At 39.6% G+C, this 17934-nt stretch overlaps 1 protein-coding gene across 2 annotated transcripts in view; it reads left to right on the forward strand.

The window, feature by feature from the left end:
* DPYD (dihydropyrimidine dehydrogenase) overlaps window positions 1–17934 on the forward strand; it is a 623728-nt gene that overhangs the window by 480542 nt on the left and 125252 nt on the right. For both annotated transcript variants that reach the window (XM_020801233.3, XM_072997958.2), the window contains exons 17-18: window positions 11035–11155; window positions 13728–13847. In XM_020801233.3, coding sequence (XP_020656892.3) covers window positions 11035–11155; window positions 13728–13847 — 241 coding nt within the window. The remainder of the gene's footprint in view (window positions 1–11034; window positions 11156–13727; window positions 13848–17934) is intronic.

The following is a 17934-nucleotide window of genomic DNA, read 5'->3' on the forward strand; positions in this document are numbered from 1 at the left end:
TTGGACTAATCATGGTTTGACCAAGGCTTGCAATCATGCTATATATTTGAAACCCTGCTTTTCCTAGCTCATCTTGTTTTCTAGTGAGTCAGCTATCACATTAGAAGTAATTGCTTCTTCTTTTCTAAACACACCTAATATGTGGTTTCATTAATATTGTGTTCTGAAAACATTTAATTTTTTTCCCATCTACCTAATATAGAATAAAATGATGTCCTTTATGTAACTCTAGTTTTTATCTGCATTCTGTTTTAATACACCAGATTTAATTCTATTTTAATACATTGCTAGGTTTGCTATGAGCTGCCTTACATTCCAGTTTAGGGATCAAAGAAAATCAATACAAAAAATAAATTATTTTAAATGCAGTTTCCATAGAATGGTTTTGGAAGAAAAGGATAGGGGGAAAAAACACACCCTGTCCCTACTTGTTTCTTTGATTAAAACAAACAAAACAGAACCCTGTGAAAGTTCACTGCAGTAATATACTATGAGTCTTCTTAGAAGCTCTGAGTACACTGGAGCTTAGTTCCAAGTATGTGGGAATGTATATAACAGCAGCCTTTCAATAAGCAGACTGCCCTTTTTTTCAGATTAATCAGCAGAGAAACTTTTTAGGTGTTTCAGCTGGCTGGATTGCTCAGTGAGGTAGGTTCCAGGCTAAAGAAACAGAGGTTGGGACTTCACTTCGCCACTGTGCCTCCTAGGCAGAAAAAAACAACGTGAATGTTCAATCTGCCCATGCCCAGAGTACCCCTATAAGAAGGGTATGGTGACCCTCTTCTGAATGCTTTGTACCCTCGAAAAGGTTGCCATAAATCAGAATCTACTCATCTAGTACAGTGGGGTCTCGATTTACGAACTTAATCCGTATTGGAAGGCAGTTCTCAGGTCGAAAAGTTCTTAAGTCGAATCTGCATTTCCCATAGGAATGCATTGAAAACCATTTAATCCGTATCTGCTCTTTTCGTCCATAGAAACTAATGGGAAGCTGCTATTCCGCCTTCTGCCACTAGAGGGGGATATTTTTTTTTCTTTTTTCCTTTTAACCTAAGATGACTTAGCTTTTAAAAAAAGGAGAAAAAAGAGTTCGTAACTCGAATCTAAGTTCATAAGTCGAGTCCATATATTCCTATGAGAGCGGTTCGTAAGTCAAAATGTTCATATGTCGAGCCGTTCGTAAGTCGAGACCCCGCTGTAGTAATAATAAAGTATTTTTTGCACAACAGCCTAGTCCAGGATTGGGAGTGGAAAGAGGGACACAACTGGGGCGGGGGGGGGCAAAATGTGGGAAAATAAGGAAAATAACCCCCCAGTGCAGATGTAGAGTGCCAATCCTCTTTAAAATGTGATTAACTTATTAATTTAGCCATCAGATGATCCCCCCCCCAGTATAAATAGCTATAGGAATCTTCATTTATTTCAGACTGCATTTTTTAAATGTTAGATTATGTATTTAAAATGTTTCTTTTCAGAAAGACTCTAGATGTGGCTGGTAGAAACGTCCTTCTGTACACCAGTTCTCCCATTGGTTAGAACCAGGAGCATAGACTTGGAAGTGTGTGATAATAAGCAAGGGGCCAACTCAATGTGTCTGCAGAGTACAAATCCAAAAATGCTTGTATGGGAATGTCACTTTAGTTCTTTCTTTAACCTTACAGTGTGAGTTTAGAGATTTTAAATGAACAAGTTTTACTGCTTTATTTTTTAAACCTCTCAATCATTACAAGAGAAATAAGTGTGATGAATGATTATGGAGGAAAAGGATACAGCTAGTTGGTGGGCGTGGAAAGAAGAAAAAGAAGAATGATGCAAATCAGTGACATATTATAATTGGGCAGATTATGAGGTCCCATGCCTTAAGACAGATAGCCTTCCCTAACTTGATATAGGGATGTGGTGGTGCTGCGGGTTAAACCGCAGAAGCCTCTGTGCTGCAAGAGGTCAGAAGACCAGCAGTGGTAAGATCGAATCCACGTGACGGAGTGAGCTCCCGTCACTTGTCCCAGCTCCTGCCAACCTAGCAGTTTGAAAGCACGTAAGTGTGAGTAGATAAATAGGTACCACCACGGTGGGAAGGTAACGGCATTCTGTGTCTATTTGCGCTGGCCATGTGACCACGGAAACTGTCTACGGACAAACACTGGCTCTACGGCTTGGGGACAGGGATGAGCACTGCGTCCTAGACTCTGACACGACTGGACTAAATGTCAAGGGGACACTTTATCTAACTTGATAACTTCTAGATGTGTTGGGCCTCCACCATCCCACTGTGGGTTTGGAATTCCATCTGAAATGGCATGTTGGGGAAGGCATTTACGAAAGAACAAAAAGAGGATCTTTGTAGGTGTCCAGTAACCCAAGTGATGATGGGGGACAAACCTCATGTCTTTCTCGGTAAATCCCATTGTTAATTTCAAAACTAAAGATTTCATTAGTGAATTAATTGATGTTGATCAAATTAAATTATTTCAGTCCCTTACATCAAGAATAGAATCTTCCCATTTCTAATAGCTATCATGATCACATTTATTTTCAAACTTAACTTCCCAGGCTCTGAGCCATCTAAGTTACAACATCAATATATCCACAGCAAACATTTTTCTCAGATTCATAAACCATCATTTCTGAGGGAAGAGATTGCTAGTATATCTGAACCTGGCATTGTCTGCTGCTTGCATCATGATACATCTTTTCACCTGCTCATTACGCTACCAGGGAAACCCAGTTTGAAAAACCTCTTCTTTTATGCCTTGGTTAATTAGCAACATTATAGACCTGGAAGGAATAATAATTTATGTTTGCAGAGTTAATTTTAGGAAATAATATTTATTATTGTCCTGAGAACTCTTAAAGTCATACATGTTATGTTGCCAAGGTTTGAAAGTTAGTATGTATAGAGTTAAAAAAAATTTAAGGGAGAGTAAAAAAGCAGTGTGCATTATGCTTAATAAAATGAAGTTTGAACAGCAGTATAATAAAACAAGACACTCAGCTAGCTCTCCATCCAAGCCATCACAGGGAAAGCAACATCAGCGTAATATAACATTGTCTTGCAAAGTATCTCTTCTTAGCAAGCTAACACTTGAGCATGGAGATTTAAACAAATGACAAGACAAAACACTGGAAAAAAAGGTTCATAGTGCAGTGGTTTAGTTATCTGACTGCAGAGCCAGATATTTGGATTATGATTCCCTGCTGTGTCTCTCAGTAGAAGAACCAGCATGTGTGGACATGGACATGCTGTTCAGTCTCTGGGTGCCCCCGGAAGAACAGAAGGATAAACCTTAAAAACCCTGGAAAGGGTCACGATACACCAGAATTGACTTGACGGTAAATAATAATTATTATAGACCATGGAGCTCCAAGAGTACTGTAATGCAAGTATAGCAAACTGCTACCCTCCTAAATCCATTCATAAGCGTTCTGCATGCTTAGTGGTGTTGTTCCCTAGCAGATTGCTGTGAGAGCAGGCCACGCTGCCAGCAGTTTGCTTGGTTAGCAAAAGCAATGTAAGTTCCCATGGACATTTTACAAGATGTATTTCACAGGGCAGCAATTTGCTCTTCCAGTAGATCTCAACTGTTGACAGTTGAACGGACATGTAATCAAATAAGAGAAATATAAATATGGGGAAGCAAGATAAGTCATACACTCATCAGATACTAATACAGATACCAGGCATGAGATGCTAAGAAACAGGCAGGAAACACAGCAGCACAGAGGCATCACACAGAAATCTTGGATTTCTCTCCATACAGTAGGTGCAAACCTGCAGACGGCTGGCTTGGTTGTGTGAGAACATTATTAAATAATTTTCTTTTATGTCTGAATATGCTAAAAGGGTAAGAAATGTACTCTACTTTTACTTTTTAAAGAGATGTGCCTTTTAAGAGTATAAGCTCCTGCATTTTTAAAATATATGCTCCTGCAGTTTTGGAACTACCATATTTTTCCCTGTATAACACACTTCTAAAAATTGGGGGCTGTCTTATACACAGAAGTAAGCTGAGGAGAGAACAAAACGGCCCATACCTTGCCTCTATAAACAGGCTACCTTCAATCACGAGGCTTAGTTTCCTACAGTCAGGAGATTTAGCTTCCTCCAATCACAAGCCTTATGGAACTGATGTCAACTGATGCTGAACAAACCAGTTGGAACACACCTCATTGGAGGTGGAGCCTCTAGGCTCAGATGCAACAGGGACTCGCAGTGTCCGAGTATTCTGAGCCCAGAGGCTGAATACTCAAAGCTAAGTTAAGATTTCTTAGTTTGGGGTTAGAAAAGGGGGGTGTCTTATATATGGTGGCATCTTATGCACAGAAAAATACGATAATGACATGATTTGAGTTCTGCATACAACATAAGTTTTGCTTTTGAATATACTTCTGTTTGCATCATTTCATACTTGTAAAAATTTTGATGATTCTTACATGCTTTAAGAATTTGTTGTTACAGCCTTTCTTCATAACTTTAAGAATGATTTTTTTAAAAAAATAACATGCCTATAACTGCTCAAAAATTATATGCTTTCAGTAACTCTTTGATTTTTATGCAAAGAAGCAAAGTAAATGAATAAAGCTTGTAGAAATAGACAAGTTGGTACAGTGGACCCTCTACTTAAGGAATTAATCCGTATTGGAATGGTGGCTGCAAGTCGAAACGTCTGTAAGTCGAATCTCCATTGACCTACAATGCACTGAAAACCGATTAATCCCATAACCAGTGGTTTTTATTCGATTTTTATTCCATTTTGGTTTTTTTCTGGTCTGTAAGTCGATTCTCTGGCTGCAAGTTGAATCTAAATTTTGCAGCCAGAGAAGTCTGTAACTCAAAAAGTCTGTAAGTCGAGCCGTCTGTAAGTCAAGGGACCACTGTATTGCCTGAATAATTTTTCTACATCGGAAAAAGGAGGATTTCAACGTCTAGAATACTTCACCATAAGTGAAATGATGATTTATTCTCATCCTCTGAAAAAAAAAATGGAGTAAGTTGGGAAGAACATTGATATGATTGACAGAAGTTATCTGGTTTCATGCTTAAATTAACCCTTTCAGGGATAAATGTCAGCTGTGACAGACCACCACAAATACAAGCTACAGAGGAGTGTTATAAAGTTTTATAGTGCTCTGAGGTCAACCTTCCAATGTCATACTTTTGATCTTCTCAATGTTAGTAATGAAATAGGTGCTGGAAATTTTAACATCACCTATCAAAAGCTATCATCATCTGTAGTTATCACAGGGAACAGCTTATTACAAAATAATAAAGTGAAAGCCTGTTCTATGTTCTGGTTCTCAAAGAGCATCACTATTACAGCATTATTATCGATATAGCAGGTAGCTGATTGTCCTGTAGAGGATTGCTGTCCCATGAGAGGGAGAGTAAGTGCTTGGAATTTTCTATTTTTATCTTTAAAGAGCATGAGTTGATTTTTCCCCCATTTATCTTTTGTCATTCTGAACTGTTCTTCAGAAGAAATGAGCATGCAGGGGTGGGGAAAACCCTTTTGACCTCTCCAAAATAATAGTGCTTTGGAGTTAATGTGTGGAGTGGTGAATGAAGGAATGGCTTATCATCTGCCACTCTTTCCGGACACATTTATTGTAGATCATCTCCTTTCAGCTACATCAGGTAAGGCCAACTTGTCTCTCGGCAGAGGCTCATGGAGCAGAAGTGTTTTTTCTCCCAAGCAATCTCAACTGACTTGTAACTGGACAGATTCTGTAAGAAGCAGGGTTTGCTTCTCCATGAGGTTCTTTCTTGTGATGATAGGTTGGTCATTCATTCATTCATTCATTCAACTTATATTAGCCCAAAGTGCAGTGCACTCTCTGGCAAATTTACAGCAAAGCATATAAAGAAAGAAAGAATAAATATGAAGCAATATTCAAATACGTATTGAGAAACAATAAAATCAATGGATCCTTCCATTGCAAACATATGGAGGAACTCTCTGTGTTAGCCAGTTGCAGCAAAAACAGCTGCAAAATTTTCAGGGCCATTTAGTCACACACAGGAGCTTTTGACTATATTCTTTTTCGTATCAGTTCAGTTTCTTTTTCCTCAGCTTTTATTGATGACTGAAAAAGATTTTTATTTTTTACGTGCTCTCTCTTCCCATTGCTTACATTGGCCCACCTGAGCATCTGTCCAATAATTGATTACAGTGTGCCACTTAGGTATAACAGCAATACCCAGCAGCATCTGATGAAATGGGCTCTAGCACACAATAGTTTATGACAAACTCATTTTTTTTTTCAAGCAACTGACCAGGATCCTCTAGCCCAAAAAACTCTGAAAGTTGTTCCTTGGTGCCATATAAACTTTGAGGCATATACCAATTTAATGTGGCAGACCTTGCTTTGACACCATCCTTTAATATTTTTTCCTTGCTTCTTCTCTATATTACTATTTTCTACACCTCCATTTCCACTAACTGGTGTTTTGGTTCGCTGCCTTGGGCTAAATCCCAGTAGAGAATAGATTTGCTAACTGGCTGTGGAAATGTTACTGTTTGGGACTGCAGCACCCAGCTAGCATTGTCACTGGCTATCTTGGCTGGGGAATTCTGGAACTCTGAGCAGTTCAAGAGACATACCATACTCCCCAAGACACGTAAATGTAGAGTTAGAGTTGCACAGTTCAAAAAGGACAGTAACAGCATCTTTTCTTTCTATTCTTTGAGAACCACTTTCTAAAAATCTAAGGTTCATAACCAACTGTAACTTTACTAAGTTCAATAAGCTTTTATATTTCCTTTTACTCTTTCTGAAGTCCTGCTTATCTCAGCATAGCACCTAGCAAATCTCTGAAAACTTTGTGGAAGATAACAAGGAACATGATTGTTTCTCGAAGCCCAGTAAGATGTATAAGATCAGATGGGGGGGGGGGGGATGAGGACTCAAAGTATCTCCCAGCCGTCATGAAAAACATTGAGTTGTAGCATTTTCCAGCTCAGTATATTGCCAGGTCACATCTGTTGTAGAAAAACCAACAGAGTCCCCAACACCTAACATTTTATTATAGTGCTTATTGTGTTTTCCACATTTCCGCTGTGTTGTTTTCTGTCCCCCATTCTTTTCCATAACTCTATTACTTTCTACATACTGTTTATAGATAGCGTTATCAGATAGCACTCAGCTTTCAGGAAACAAGTTAGGTGTCCCCAAAATTATGTTTTCCCATAAACTGAGGGGTAATGGGCCACTCTAATAGATACCTCTTCAAATATATAACATTGTTGACTTTGTTGTTTGAAAATATTAGTCAAATTGCTCATTGGCTAAACAGGTTGAGAGACGTATTTTTTGCAGTTGGAGTAAACATAGCTGCCTAGGGTGGTTGAAATAACTAGATAGGCGGGGTATAAACAAACAAACAAACAAACAAACAAACAAACAAACAAACAAATAAATAAATAAATAAATAAATAAATAAATAAATAAATAAATAAATAAATAAATAAATAAATAAATAAAACCTGTTCCTCAAGATGGGCCCGAGACAGGTGAAAGACAGGAATTTAGGCCTGGCAGTCATCTAAGTAACATTCCTGTGATCTAGGTAAAATCTGGCCAACCATAGCATTATTTAAAATTGTTATTGCTCTTATAGGTAGGAATAGTGTGGTAGCATCAGTTTGGGTTGGTTCCCACCAGGGACTGGTGTTAGCTATTAAATAGGGACATGCCTTTTCTTTTTGCTTCAGCTGGGAGGAGGCATCCTGAAACTTAATTTTAAGAGCCATTTCTAATAGTGACCCTCAGCTAGCACCAAGTTTCTATCTCTTGTGGAAACTCTCTTAATCCTTGCATGGTGCAAAATATGAAACTTTGATTCTGATTGTATTAGCTAGCGCAGAAACTGTTCTGCAAGCTCTCAGCCATTGAGAAAACGCTCTGTTCAGGCTGTTCTATAGGATGTCTTGTATTTCTGAGGGGGTTGGAGGGACTATTCGGGCATTTTTTTACCCAGAGAGAACACCCACTCTCCACAAACCAACAGCCAAGGATTTTGGTTTTGTTCTCTTCATAGTGTTCCAGCCAGAGCGTCCTCGGCCCCAAGCTAGTATCTTATACAGGATGAGGCTGATTTTGCTTAGCTATTGATCCAGCATTACTGGAGTGGGGTGGATCGTATTTATTTATTTATTTATTTATTTATTTATTCATTCATTCATTCATTCATTCATTTATTTATTCATTCATTCATTCATTCATTCATTCATTCATTTATATTCCACCTATCTGGTCTTGCGACCACTCTAGGCAGCTTCCAAACAAAGTGGGGTCTTTTGGTAGCATATGCCTTTTAGTTGCCATCATGGCATGGATAGGTATGCACCATGTGTTTGTCATTGAAATGTTTATAAAAAACAACAAATCTGATCACAACGCAAAGAGCCTTTTGTATCAACTTCATGCTCAATCGAAATGCTGCTGTTCTGGACTGGAAAAAAAATGTATTGCTACGGGTTGAAAATTTCAGGGCCATAGGTTCTCTGGGACTATCTGAAAGCTGAGGTCTACAAGCATTGACCAAGAACGATCGATGAACAGCAGCAATACCACCAAAAATAACCTACCGGGTGATGCAAAATTTCAAAAATTGACTACAAATGTCTGTTGCCTTACCCTGTATTATGGGAGCGATTAGTAAAAGGCTTTTTCATTGCAATTAAACTATGTGTTCCTACTGGACAAACACAACTTCATATGCGTGCTTTTGTCTGTTAGTAGTCTGGGTTATTTATTCTGAGTTATTTATAAAATAAATGATGAAAGTTTGGACTTAACCAGACAAACAAGATTTTTATTGAAGGACCATAGGTAAAAGATGTGAATGGAAAGGTAGGTTCTAGGATGTGAATAATAAAAATTAAAACAACAGTAAAATGTAAGTGTATTTCTTCTGTATTTAAAGACCAAAATAACTTCTGTACAAACTCTTAATCTGTAAAGAATCTATATACAGTCGTGCCCCACTTAACAAGGAAATCGCTTTACAAAGAGGTTTTTGCGATCGGAATTGCAATCGCAAAATGATGATCTAATGGGGGAATTTCGCTTAGCGATGATCGGTTCCCTGCTTCAGGAACCGATTTTCGCTTTCCGACGATCAAAAACAGCTGATTGTCGGGTTTCAAAATGGCCACCGGCTGAAGAAAATGGCCCCCCACTGTGCTTAGGGACGGATTCCTTGCTGCACAGGCATGGAAAATGGCCACCCCTATGGAGCATTTTCCCTGGACGGTGAGTTTTCAGCCCATTGGAACGCATTAACCGGGTTTTAATGCGTTTCAATGGGCTTTTTTATTTTGTTTGACAATGTTTTCGCTCTACAGCGATTTCACTGGAACGAATTAACATCATCAAGCGAGGCACCACTGTAACAGACTCTTAAAGCTCTATGAACAGACTTCTCTTCATAAACTCTAGCAGAGACTACTTTTCCTGTATAACACTAACTTGCATGTTTATCTCAAACTCTTAGATTTCACTTTTTGCTCTAATGTTTCTGATCTCCTTGATTCTAGTTTGTCAAGTCTTACCTGATGCACAGACCCTACTCCCACAACAGTCCAATCATGCTAACCTATCAGCATTCTATCATTCGCCTGCCAATCCCACTAGCACTCCGTCCATACATATCCACCCTACAGGCATACAATGCTGTTTTTGTACTAAACTGGTCCTGGTAATTTTAGCTACATTTGTACACAGAACCTTTAAGAAATAGTAGAACTGCCACATTTTGCAACCAGTTATCCAAGTATTGCTACTGGACGGCTTGCAAATTCATTAAGCTTCATTATGTATTACTTGTGCTCATTGTACTGCTTGTTCCACTAGTGAGAAAAAAGCTACTTATGGACTCCCTGGATATTTTCCACTCTCCTAAGATGGGATATGAATCTTATCTTGCTTGGGTTTTTAATATTCTTGTGGGATTATTCACTACAATAAAACCATTAAAAATGTTTCCTACTCTATTTGTGGCATTCAACCTTTGTACAGTTCATCATAATCCCTCCGCAAGAAACAACAAAAACTTAAATATAAATAATTTCTTATGGCTAAATATAAAAGTGTTCAGCTTGTTTAAAAATCTAATTTCAAAAACATGTCCAAACACCTACAAACATTTTGGTGCATTTACTGGCCATTATGTTGTCTGTGGAACTGGGATTATTCAATTCAGATGTGCTTAGAAATTTCAAGTCCTGCGTGATTCAAATAATTTACCACTAGTTCCAGCATGATTTGAATGATCATTTTAAATGGTGGAGCCAGTTACTAGTGGACTGGGCTCCTTCTCACCATTGTTCCCTGACCCTTTTACACTGGTAAATGTTGTTTCCTTGCTTACTAAATGGAGTATGGAAGTGAACTGGAAATGTTACTTTTCCGACTACAACTCTCAGAATGCCTCAGGGATCACAGACATAGGCCATTCAGGCTGCAGATCGTAGGATAAAGATCAACGATTCTTTAAAAATCAAATTGCTTTACATCATAATTAAATTTTTAAAAATATTTAAATCATTTTAAAAAAACTTTTTTTGGATGTAAATCATGATTTAAATCATTTTCATTTAAATCAAATCCAAAGATCGACTTGTAATACAGTTCTGCAGTGAGCCAAAAGGCTGTGGCTTTTATGACCCAGGCATTGCATTTTGAAACCTTTGCCAAAAAATGGCCTTAGCTCTTCCTTCTGTATCTACTTTTTACCACTCTGCTTTGAGGCTCTTGGCTGGAGAAAGCCCCATGGCCATCCTCAGTAAAAGCTCAGTAATTTCAAGTCAGTGCCATTCTCCCCATTTTGCCATTGTTACTATTTTAGGTACCAAATGTATGGTAGACAGCATTTTCCTACTGCCTTAGAAATTCAGACAAGACTTAAGATAATGAGGCAAAGCCAATGTATTCAAGTGTAATTTCAGCAAGCCGCAGCCGAGCAGATTGTTGGAAAGTTTTGATCACATTACTTTTAATTAAGCACTGTATTTATCTGACCTATTTGAACAGGATCCAGAGTTGGTGCGCAACATCTGTCGCTGGGTGAGGCAAGCTGTTCAGATTCCGTTCTTTGCCAAGCTGACCCCGAATGTCACAAACATTGTGAACATTGCAAGGGCTTCACAAGAAGGTAACAAACTCATGTCATTGTTATACAGTATAAGCTCACAGCTTGATTAACAAGGACACATAGCCATCATAGAAACACTCTTAAGGGACACTCACACCTTGGCATTTTCCATTTGCTCTTTGCTCTCAGGAACATGCAGGTGGAATAACAGCACTGAAATTTATAACCTGGTTCATGTATTACCTGAGCTTTCATCAAGTAATGGTGGAGTGCAGGGCTCAGCTTCTCAGTGGGCCCATTAGCTCCTGACTGCTATTCTTACCAATCACTGCTCTTCACTGCTGCCTTCAAATTACTGGCAAGCATACAAGTGTTATCAAGTGCTGCTGTTGTCTTCCTTCCCATCATTGGGTTGTATGCTTTAGGTTGGGAGTTGGCAAGGTGCAGCCCTCCAAATGCTGATGGTTCGTAGTTACCACCAGGCTTAGCCAGCCTAGTCATAGGTGGGGAATGCTGACAGTTACAAACTAACACCATGTGGAAAGTGCCATCTTTAGGGATGTGTTGACATGACACTGACATAGTTGGTCATATCAGTCTGTCTGGGCTTGGTAATTATTCTCCAGTCCTTGCAAAAGTTCTCATCACTTTTGTGCACACAAGATGTTTTGGGGAATCATGGTTCGCAGAATTTACGCAAAATGCCCAAAGCACACATGCAGAGCAAACACAAAAAGCCAGGCTGATGATTCTTGAAGAGACAAGAAAACCATCAAATACTTTTATTTTTAAATAGATCCATACGGCTACAAAGCAACGGTCTTGTTGGTGCTTGCACAAAAAGACTACACTTGCAAATGCACAAATTCTCACTGAAATCAGTTTTAAAAATTCACCTCGTTACAAAGAGAGAGGGGTGCAAATCTAGGATTTCACATTTAGTATAAGGACAAACCAGGGCATGATCCATATGCATTTTGTCCGTATCTGTCAAAAAGTGGAGGGCAAATGAGTTATCATATGACAGTGTTGGGGAAATCAAAGGGTTCTGGCTAGGATGAGGTATGTGAGCTCAAGCATACCTCATCCTGGATACCACCTATGACTAGGTGCTTATCCTGGATACCAACTCTGCTTTTTGCTATCACACAGATACCATCACACACAGGAAAGGGGCTCTGTGCCTCCCAGAGTAGACCATTGGTCTAGATGGGCGGGGTATAAATCTAATAAATAATTAAAATAAATAAATCTGTGTGCCTGCCTAATCACATGAATATCTGTTTGGAGCACCTGGTCAGCATATTCATCAGTTTCTTATGTTGTTCAAACAAAGGGATAATTTGGATGATATAATTAAAGTTGCTGGCTTCTGTGTGATCAGGAACAAAAACACGTTTGAGCAGAGTGATCAGACAAAAAAGAGAGCCTGGCTCCTATATCTTTCATAGTCCTCTGGAAGAGGACATTTCAGCACACGTAGCTTTCATTAAAAACTGCATTTGCTCAAACTTCCTTTTCTACGCAGCTATTAAATGTACAGGAACTCTGTTCTCTTTTTCATCCGGTCACCTTCAGTTTGAGAAGTCATCTTCATTCCAAGCACACCCCACCTTTTTCCTCACATCCATTCTTCAGCCTAATGTCTACTTGAAGCTCTTGTATGTGGGGTTTAAGCTAAACCATGCACCTGATTTCCTGTATAAAATCCATACACTGTAATATCAATGGTTGGCTTTTCAAATGCCACATTGTACAAATGCCAATTCTGCCTGGAAGTGAGCCCAGCTCAAAGAGTTGGGTAAAAGCATCATATCTCAAGGAACTTAAAGCTTGGGGTTTTTTGGTTACAAGTTACCTCAGAAACTAATCTTGTCAAAACTCCTCTTGATTTCTAATCTGAGTGAGATGTTCAAAAAACTGCATTTGAAGTTCATCTCAAACTAAGTTGCAGAAAGACTGTAAGCACTCATTCTTATAAAATGATTGTGGAAAATGAACATATAATTTCCTCTTTTGGAGGAAAAATATTGCATCAGAATCAGCTATCAGTCTGCTCTTAATTTCTATATTTGAGAAAGCTAGCACAATGGAATTTTCTTAGATCTCTCTGTATCTTTGGGACATTTCACATGTAATACAGAACAGTAGAACTGAGGTGGAAAACTTTTAATCTACCAGGTATTTGGGGCTTTCAGTTCCTTTAAGCCACACCCACTTTAGTCAGCAGTAAGGAATGGTGGGAGTTGAAAGTGAAAACACCTGATGGATAAAGCGTTCACCACATCTGATAAAGAGGCAAAAAGGAGATTGTGCTGAAGTGTGCATTTAAGAGGGAGCTACAGATCATCACAGCTCTGTGACAAGTGTGCCTCCTGTTGTGAGGGTCGCTGAATGTGACATCTTTAGAATATGAAAATTACCCAATGAGTATTGAATATGTTAATATCAAAAGTAAAGCAACGATGATGATGTATTTCTTGAGGGGGGAAAAAGATAGACCGAGAGATAAAGTGAGGAAAGGCTAAGCTTGTCTTCATAATAGTCTTATTGCTACTAACATAGAATAATTATTAATGTCTGTTGCTGTGTTGGCACGCTTGTTAAAGTTATCAATGACATGTGTTCTCAGGTGGCGCGGACGGTGTTACAGCCACCAACACCGTGTCAGGGCTGATGGGGCTGAGAGCAGATGGCACACCTTGGCCCGCTGTTGGACAGGGGAACAAGACCACATATGGTGGCGTATCAGGTAGGTGTTGCCCTTTCCTGTGGAAAAGAAAAGGCTACCTCTGAGGCCAGCAAAATATCAAGAGGTATGTGTGGTGTGCCCTGAATGTCTGTTGAGTTTTAAGCTTGTTGCCGGTCAGTGTTTCCTAACAGTCGTGACAGATGGAACAGATTGAGTGTGAACACTCCTGGGTTGCCCTTTCCTTAATGGTGAAATACTGCAAGGCAATGTAGTGATGGGGTCACCCCAGAGGAAGGGAGAAATCTCTTTTCTCTCATGACCCACAGTTTTCCTGGAATTTTTCATTCTGTCACAGTTGTCAGGCCACATGTTAGACAGAGGCTAATCAAAGGGCATTGCAAGTAGAAAATACAAACATTCCCTGTGCAATGTGGGGGTTGTCGTATTTTTTTTTTCCTCCTATGCAGTGCTTGCCTTCTCCCTCCCTCCCTGTAATCTGCTTTCTTACCGCATTTCCATAAATGGTTTCCCACGGGAGATGAAACCACACACTCCAATCCAATATTTCTCCATTTTACCCCTTTGTGATATATACATCTACACACTTTATGTGATGGATTCCGGCATGGAGTGTTATTTTAAACTGTCTATCAGGAAGTGTGTGTTGTGTGTTTGGGGGGAGGAGTTTAGGTACACTCCTGCAGTGTTTTATTTTCACTGATGGATTAATCTGTTTGACCCCGTGCCCTCAGTTGCTGTGACAACATGAACCTGGTCCTGCAGAGACAATGCTGTGAGCTTCTGGACTGTAGTGGTATGGAGATTAGTCTCCTTGGAGATATAAACAGTGGTAAATATTCATAGTATAATGGTGTCCCGCTGTTCTAGCAAAATGCAGCTGAATCAGGCCAAATATATTTAGAGAAGGCTGGACAGACAAAAGGAAACAGTGTTCTTTCATGTTGCTCTATTGTGTGTGGAAAAGAGGAAAGCTGTCCTGGGGTGATTAGCTTGCTGGGTGTGTTAGTTTTTTTCTAATTGACTTATAAATGTATAGGAACCATTTACAGCAGTAAATTGGCCCACAGCCTTCTACGGATAAACACTATTTGTGTTTAATAGGTAATATTTAAAGTAAATTTTAAGAATGAAAGGGAAGCATCAGCTTATTGCAGAAGTAAGCTTATTCAGTGCAATCCGTACAGGATGCAGGAGTGCACGTAAAAAGGCAGAGATACAGACAGGCTGACAGAAGAGAAAGCGGGAACGCAGTTGCCTCCTCGTGGGGTTTAAGCATTTCCTACACTTTATTATCCCATTTCAATTTTTTCCGCCCTGCCATGTTGACAGCAGAAGAATAAAAGAGGTCACAGAGGGTGTTGCACATTAAAAATTAATAAAAGGACTATTGCAGTAGTATTTTATATAAGTAACACCATTTGGCAATATGGTTTTTAAAAAATGTTTTTATTCATTTTTTAAGCTGCCATTCTGAATATTCCTTCACGGCATGTCAGACCAATAAAACTATAAAATTGCTGCATTATGGAAAGCATGCCCTCTACCCCACAGATTTAAAGTGTGTGTATCATGTGGTTTATAGCAGCACCTGAACTCTCTGCCCTTGTCTTGGCTGGCCCCTCTTTCCATACTAAAACTCTGTTTTCATGGTTGATAATTCACCTCTCTGTTGGAAGAGAGGGAATGTACCCACATATTTTGCAGCTTGAAACCTCCCAGACTGTAAAAAATATAGGAAAATTTCTCCTCTGGCATGGAACTTCAGAATATCCAAAAGTAACCATAGATAGCAGCCCCTTTCAATTTTTCACAGCTTACAACACAGGGAAATAGAAGACGGGAGGGGTAAGGGAGGGCAAGATTTACTAGGCTATGAACCTGCCAAAGTATTTTGGGTCTCATTGATTTCAACAGGGGAGAGCCAAGCACTGACTTTATTGAAAACATGTACAGTACATAATCAATAGCAAATTTGAAAAAGAGGCAAGGATATGGGTATATCCATGTTGGGACCTTTTGGTCAGAGGTTGCATCATCATTTAACAGAATATTTTTTCCTAGGGCTGGGAGCCAAAGATTATTTTGATAATCAGCCTGTTGGTGTCATTGATACATGTATTGCCGGGGGGGGGCAGTGTGCTCCTGCAAAGAATGGAGAGGAAGAGGAGGAGGACAGTGGCAGTTTGCTTAGGAGGTACGGTGGTCTTCAGACATTCAGCACTGCTGTGTTGTGTGCCAGAAACTGCCCATCCATTTCTTGAAGGCCAGTCCATGGCCTGACTAGCCCAGAGCAGACAGGACTGGGTATATCTCCGGTGTACTTGGCAGGTTTGAGTTGCCCATAGTGCTTCCCATCCTCTTTTCTTGGTCAGACTCTTCCCCAACCCTTTGCCTTCACTAGGGTTCTTGGTAAGCCACCATTTTTCTGGGTCAAGAAAGATTTTTTTAATTTTTATTTTTTTAACATTCATGAACAAGGGAATGTCTTCTTCTTAGCAAGTTAGGTTCACAGTTGTTTTAACCAATTGTTAATGCATGCTTTTTTTCAGTGCTACAGCTATCCTAGGGGAACATTGTGAACACTCGGCAGGATGGGGTTCATGGCATAAGTCTGACTTTTGGGCAGGATGGCTAGCTCCTTCCTCAAGTGGCAGGGGAGACCTACTCAGGGTCCTTGTGGGTCTCTCATCTTTCCACTCCATTGTGGTTGCCCAATGGGCAGGCTGGGCACTGATACACTCGTGCCCCGCTTTATGATTACCCCGTTTAACGACGAATCTGCTTCACAACAATGTTTTTGCGATCGCTTTTGCGATCACTTTTGCAATCGCAAAACAATGGTTTGAATAGTTTTTTTCCGCTTTGCGATGATCGGTTCCCTGCTTTGGGAACCGATTTTCACTTTATGACGATCAAAAACAGCTGGTCGTCGGGTTTCAAAATGGCCACCGGCTGAAGAAAATAGCCCCCCACTGTGCTTAGGGACGGATTCCTCGCCGCACAGGCATGGAAAATGGCCACCCCTATGGAGGATCTTTGCTGGATGGTGAGTTTTCAGCCCACTGGAACTCATTGAATGGTTTTCAATGCATTTCAATGGGCTTTTTAATTTCACTTTACAATGTTTTCGCTCTACAGCAATTTCGCTGGAACGAATTAACGTCGTCAAGCGAGGCACCACTGTGCGTCTGCCAGCAACTGCATAGGTTGATGATTAGATTCTTGCCTGTTGGTGCACCAAATGCTATTCAGTAGCAAACAATAGAGACCATATCCATTCCAGTTTGGTTTATCCATATGTATTGTTCTCCCTCCCTCCTGGCCTTCCTGCACTCTTGGCCACTGGGGCCATTAGAATATTTCACTACCAGTAGCCTTCTGATACAGCTGTGTCCATGAACCTCTTTCCCCAATTAAAGGCACAGAGGGTGACAATGGGCAAATCACTCTATACAAGAGAAGGATGGTGCATAAATCCTATCCTCTCTAGATCCTTACTTCCCACCACACGTTCCTAGTCTTCTGCTTTCTCTTACTCTTTGTAGGAATAACTATTTCACTGCAATTAAGATTTTCAGAAGTGTCCATTTTGCACCTTCCGAGACATATTGTGAGATATTGCCTTTGAAATGTACACACTTGCAAGGGTTGGAGTGAACTTCTGTAAAATTAATATACAAAGCCAAGTATACAAAAGTACATGCAAAGAAAAACAGATATATTTAAACAATTACTTCTTTTTAAAGCAAGGGACAGAAATTTGTAGAAATATGGGTTAAAATATGTTTTAGACAATGAGGAAAGTGTTTACAAAAATGTAAAGGAAAAGCATAAGCAAGAATACATATGTTAGGAAACAGGCCTATATGTCAATTAAAAACTTTTTTTTCTTTTGTAATGGTTTGTGAACAAAAGAGTGGAAGAATGCAGGTGGGATTTGGAGAAATGCACCGAAGTTGAAACTGACAGTTTTTCAAAAGTAAAGACTGGATTGTTATGTGGAACATGTGCCCTGGTCTCTTCTTGCACCCAAGGGCCAGTGTGCTTCAATAGAACACACTCAAAAAAAGCAGAAAGTAGAAGATGGCTCATTAGACCTTATGGCAATCCTCTTGTGTAGGAACAA

Source organism: Pogona vitticeps, chromosome 4, assembly GCF_051106095.1.
Source record: "Pogona vitticeps strain Pit_001003342236 chromosome 4, PviZW2.1, whole genome shotgun sequence".
NCBI classification, from domain to species: Eukaryota; Metazoa; Chordata; class Lepidosauria; order Squamata; family Agamidae; genus Pogona; species Pogona vitticeps.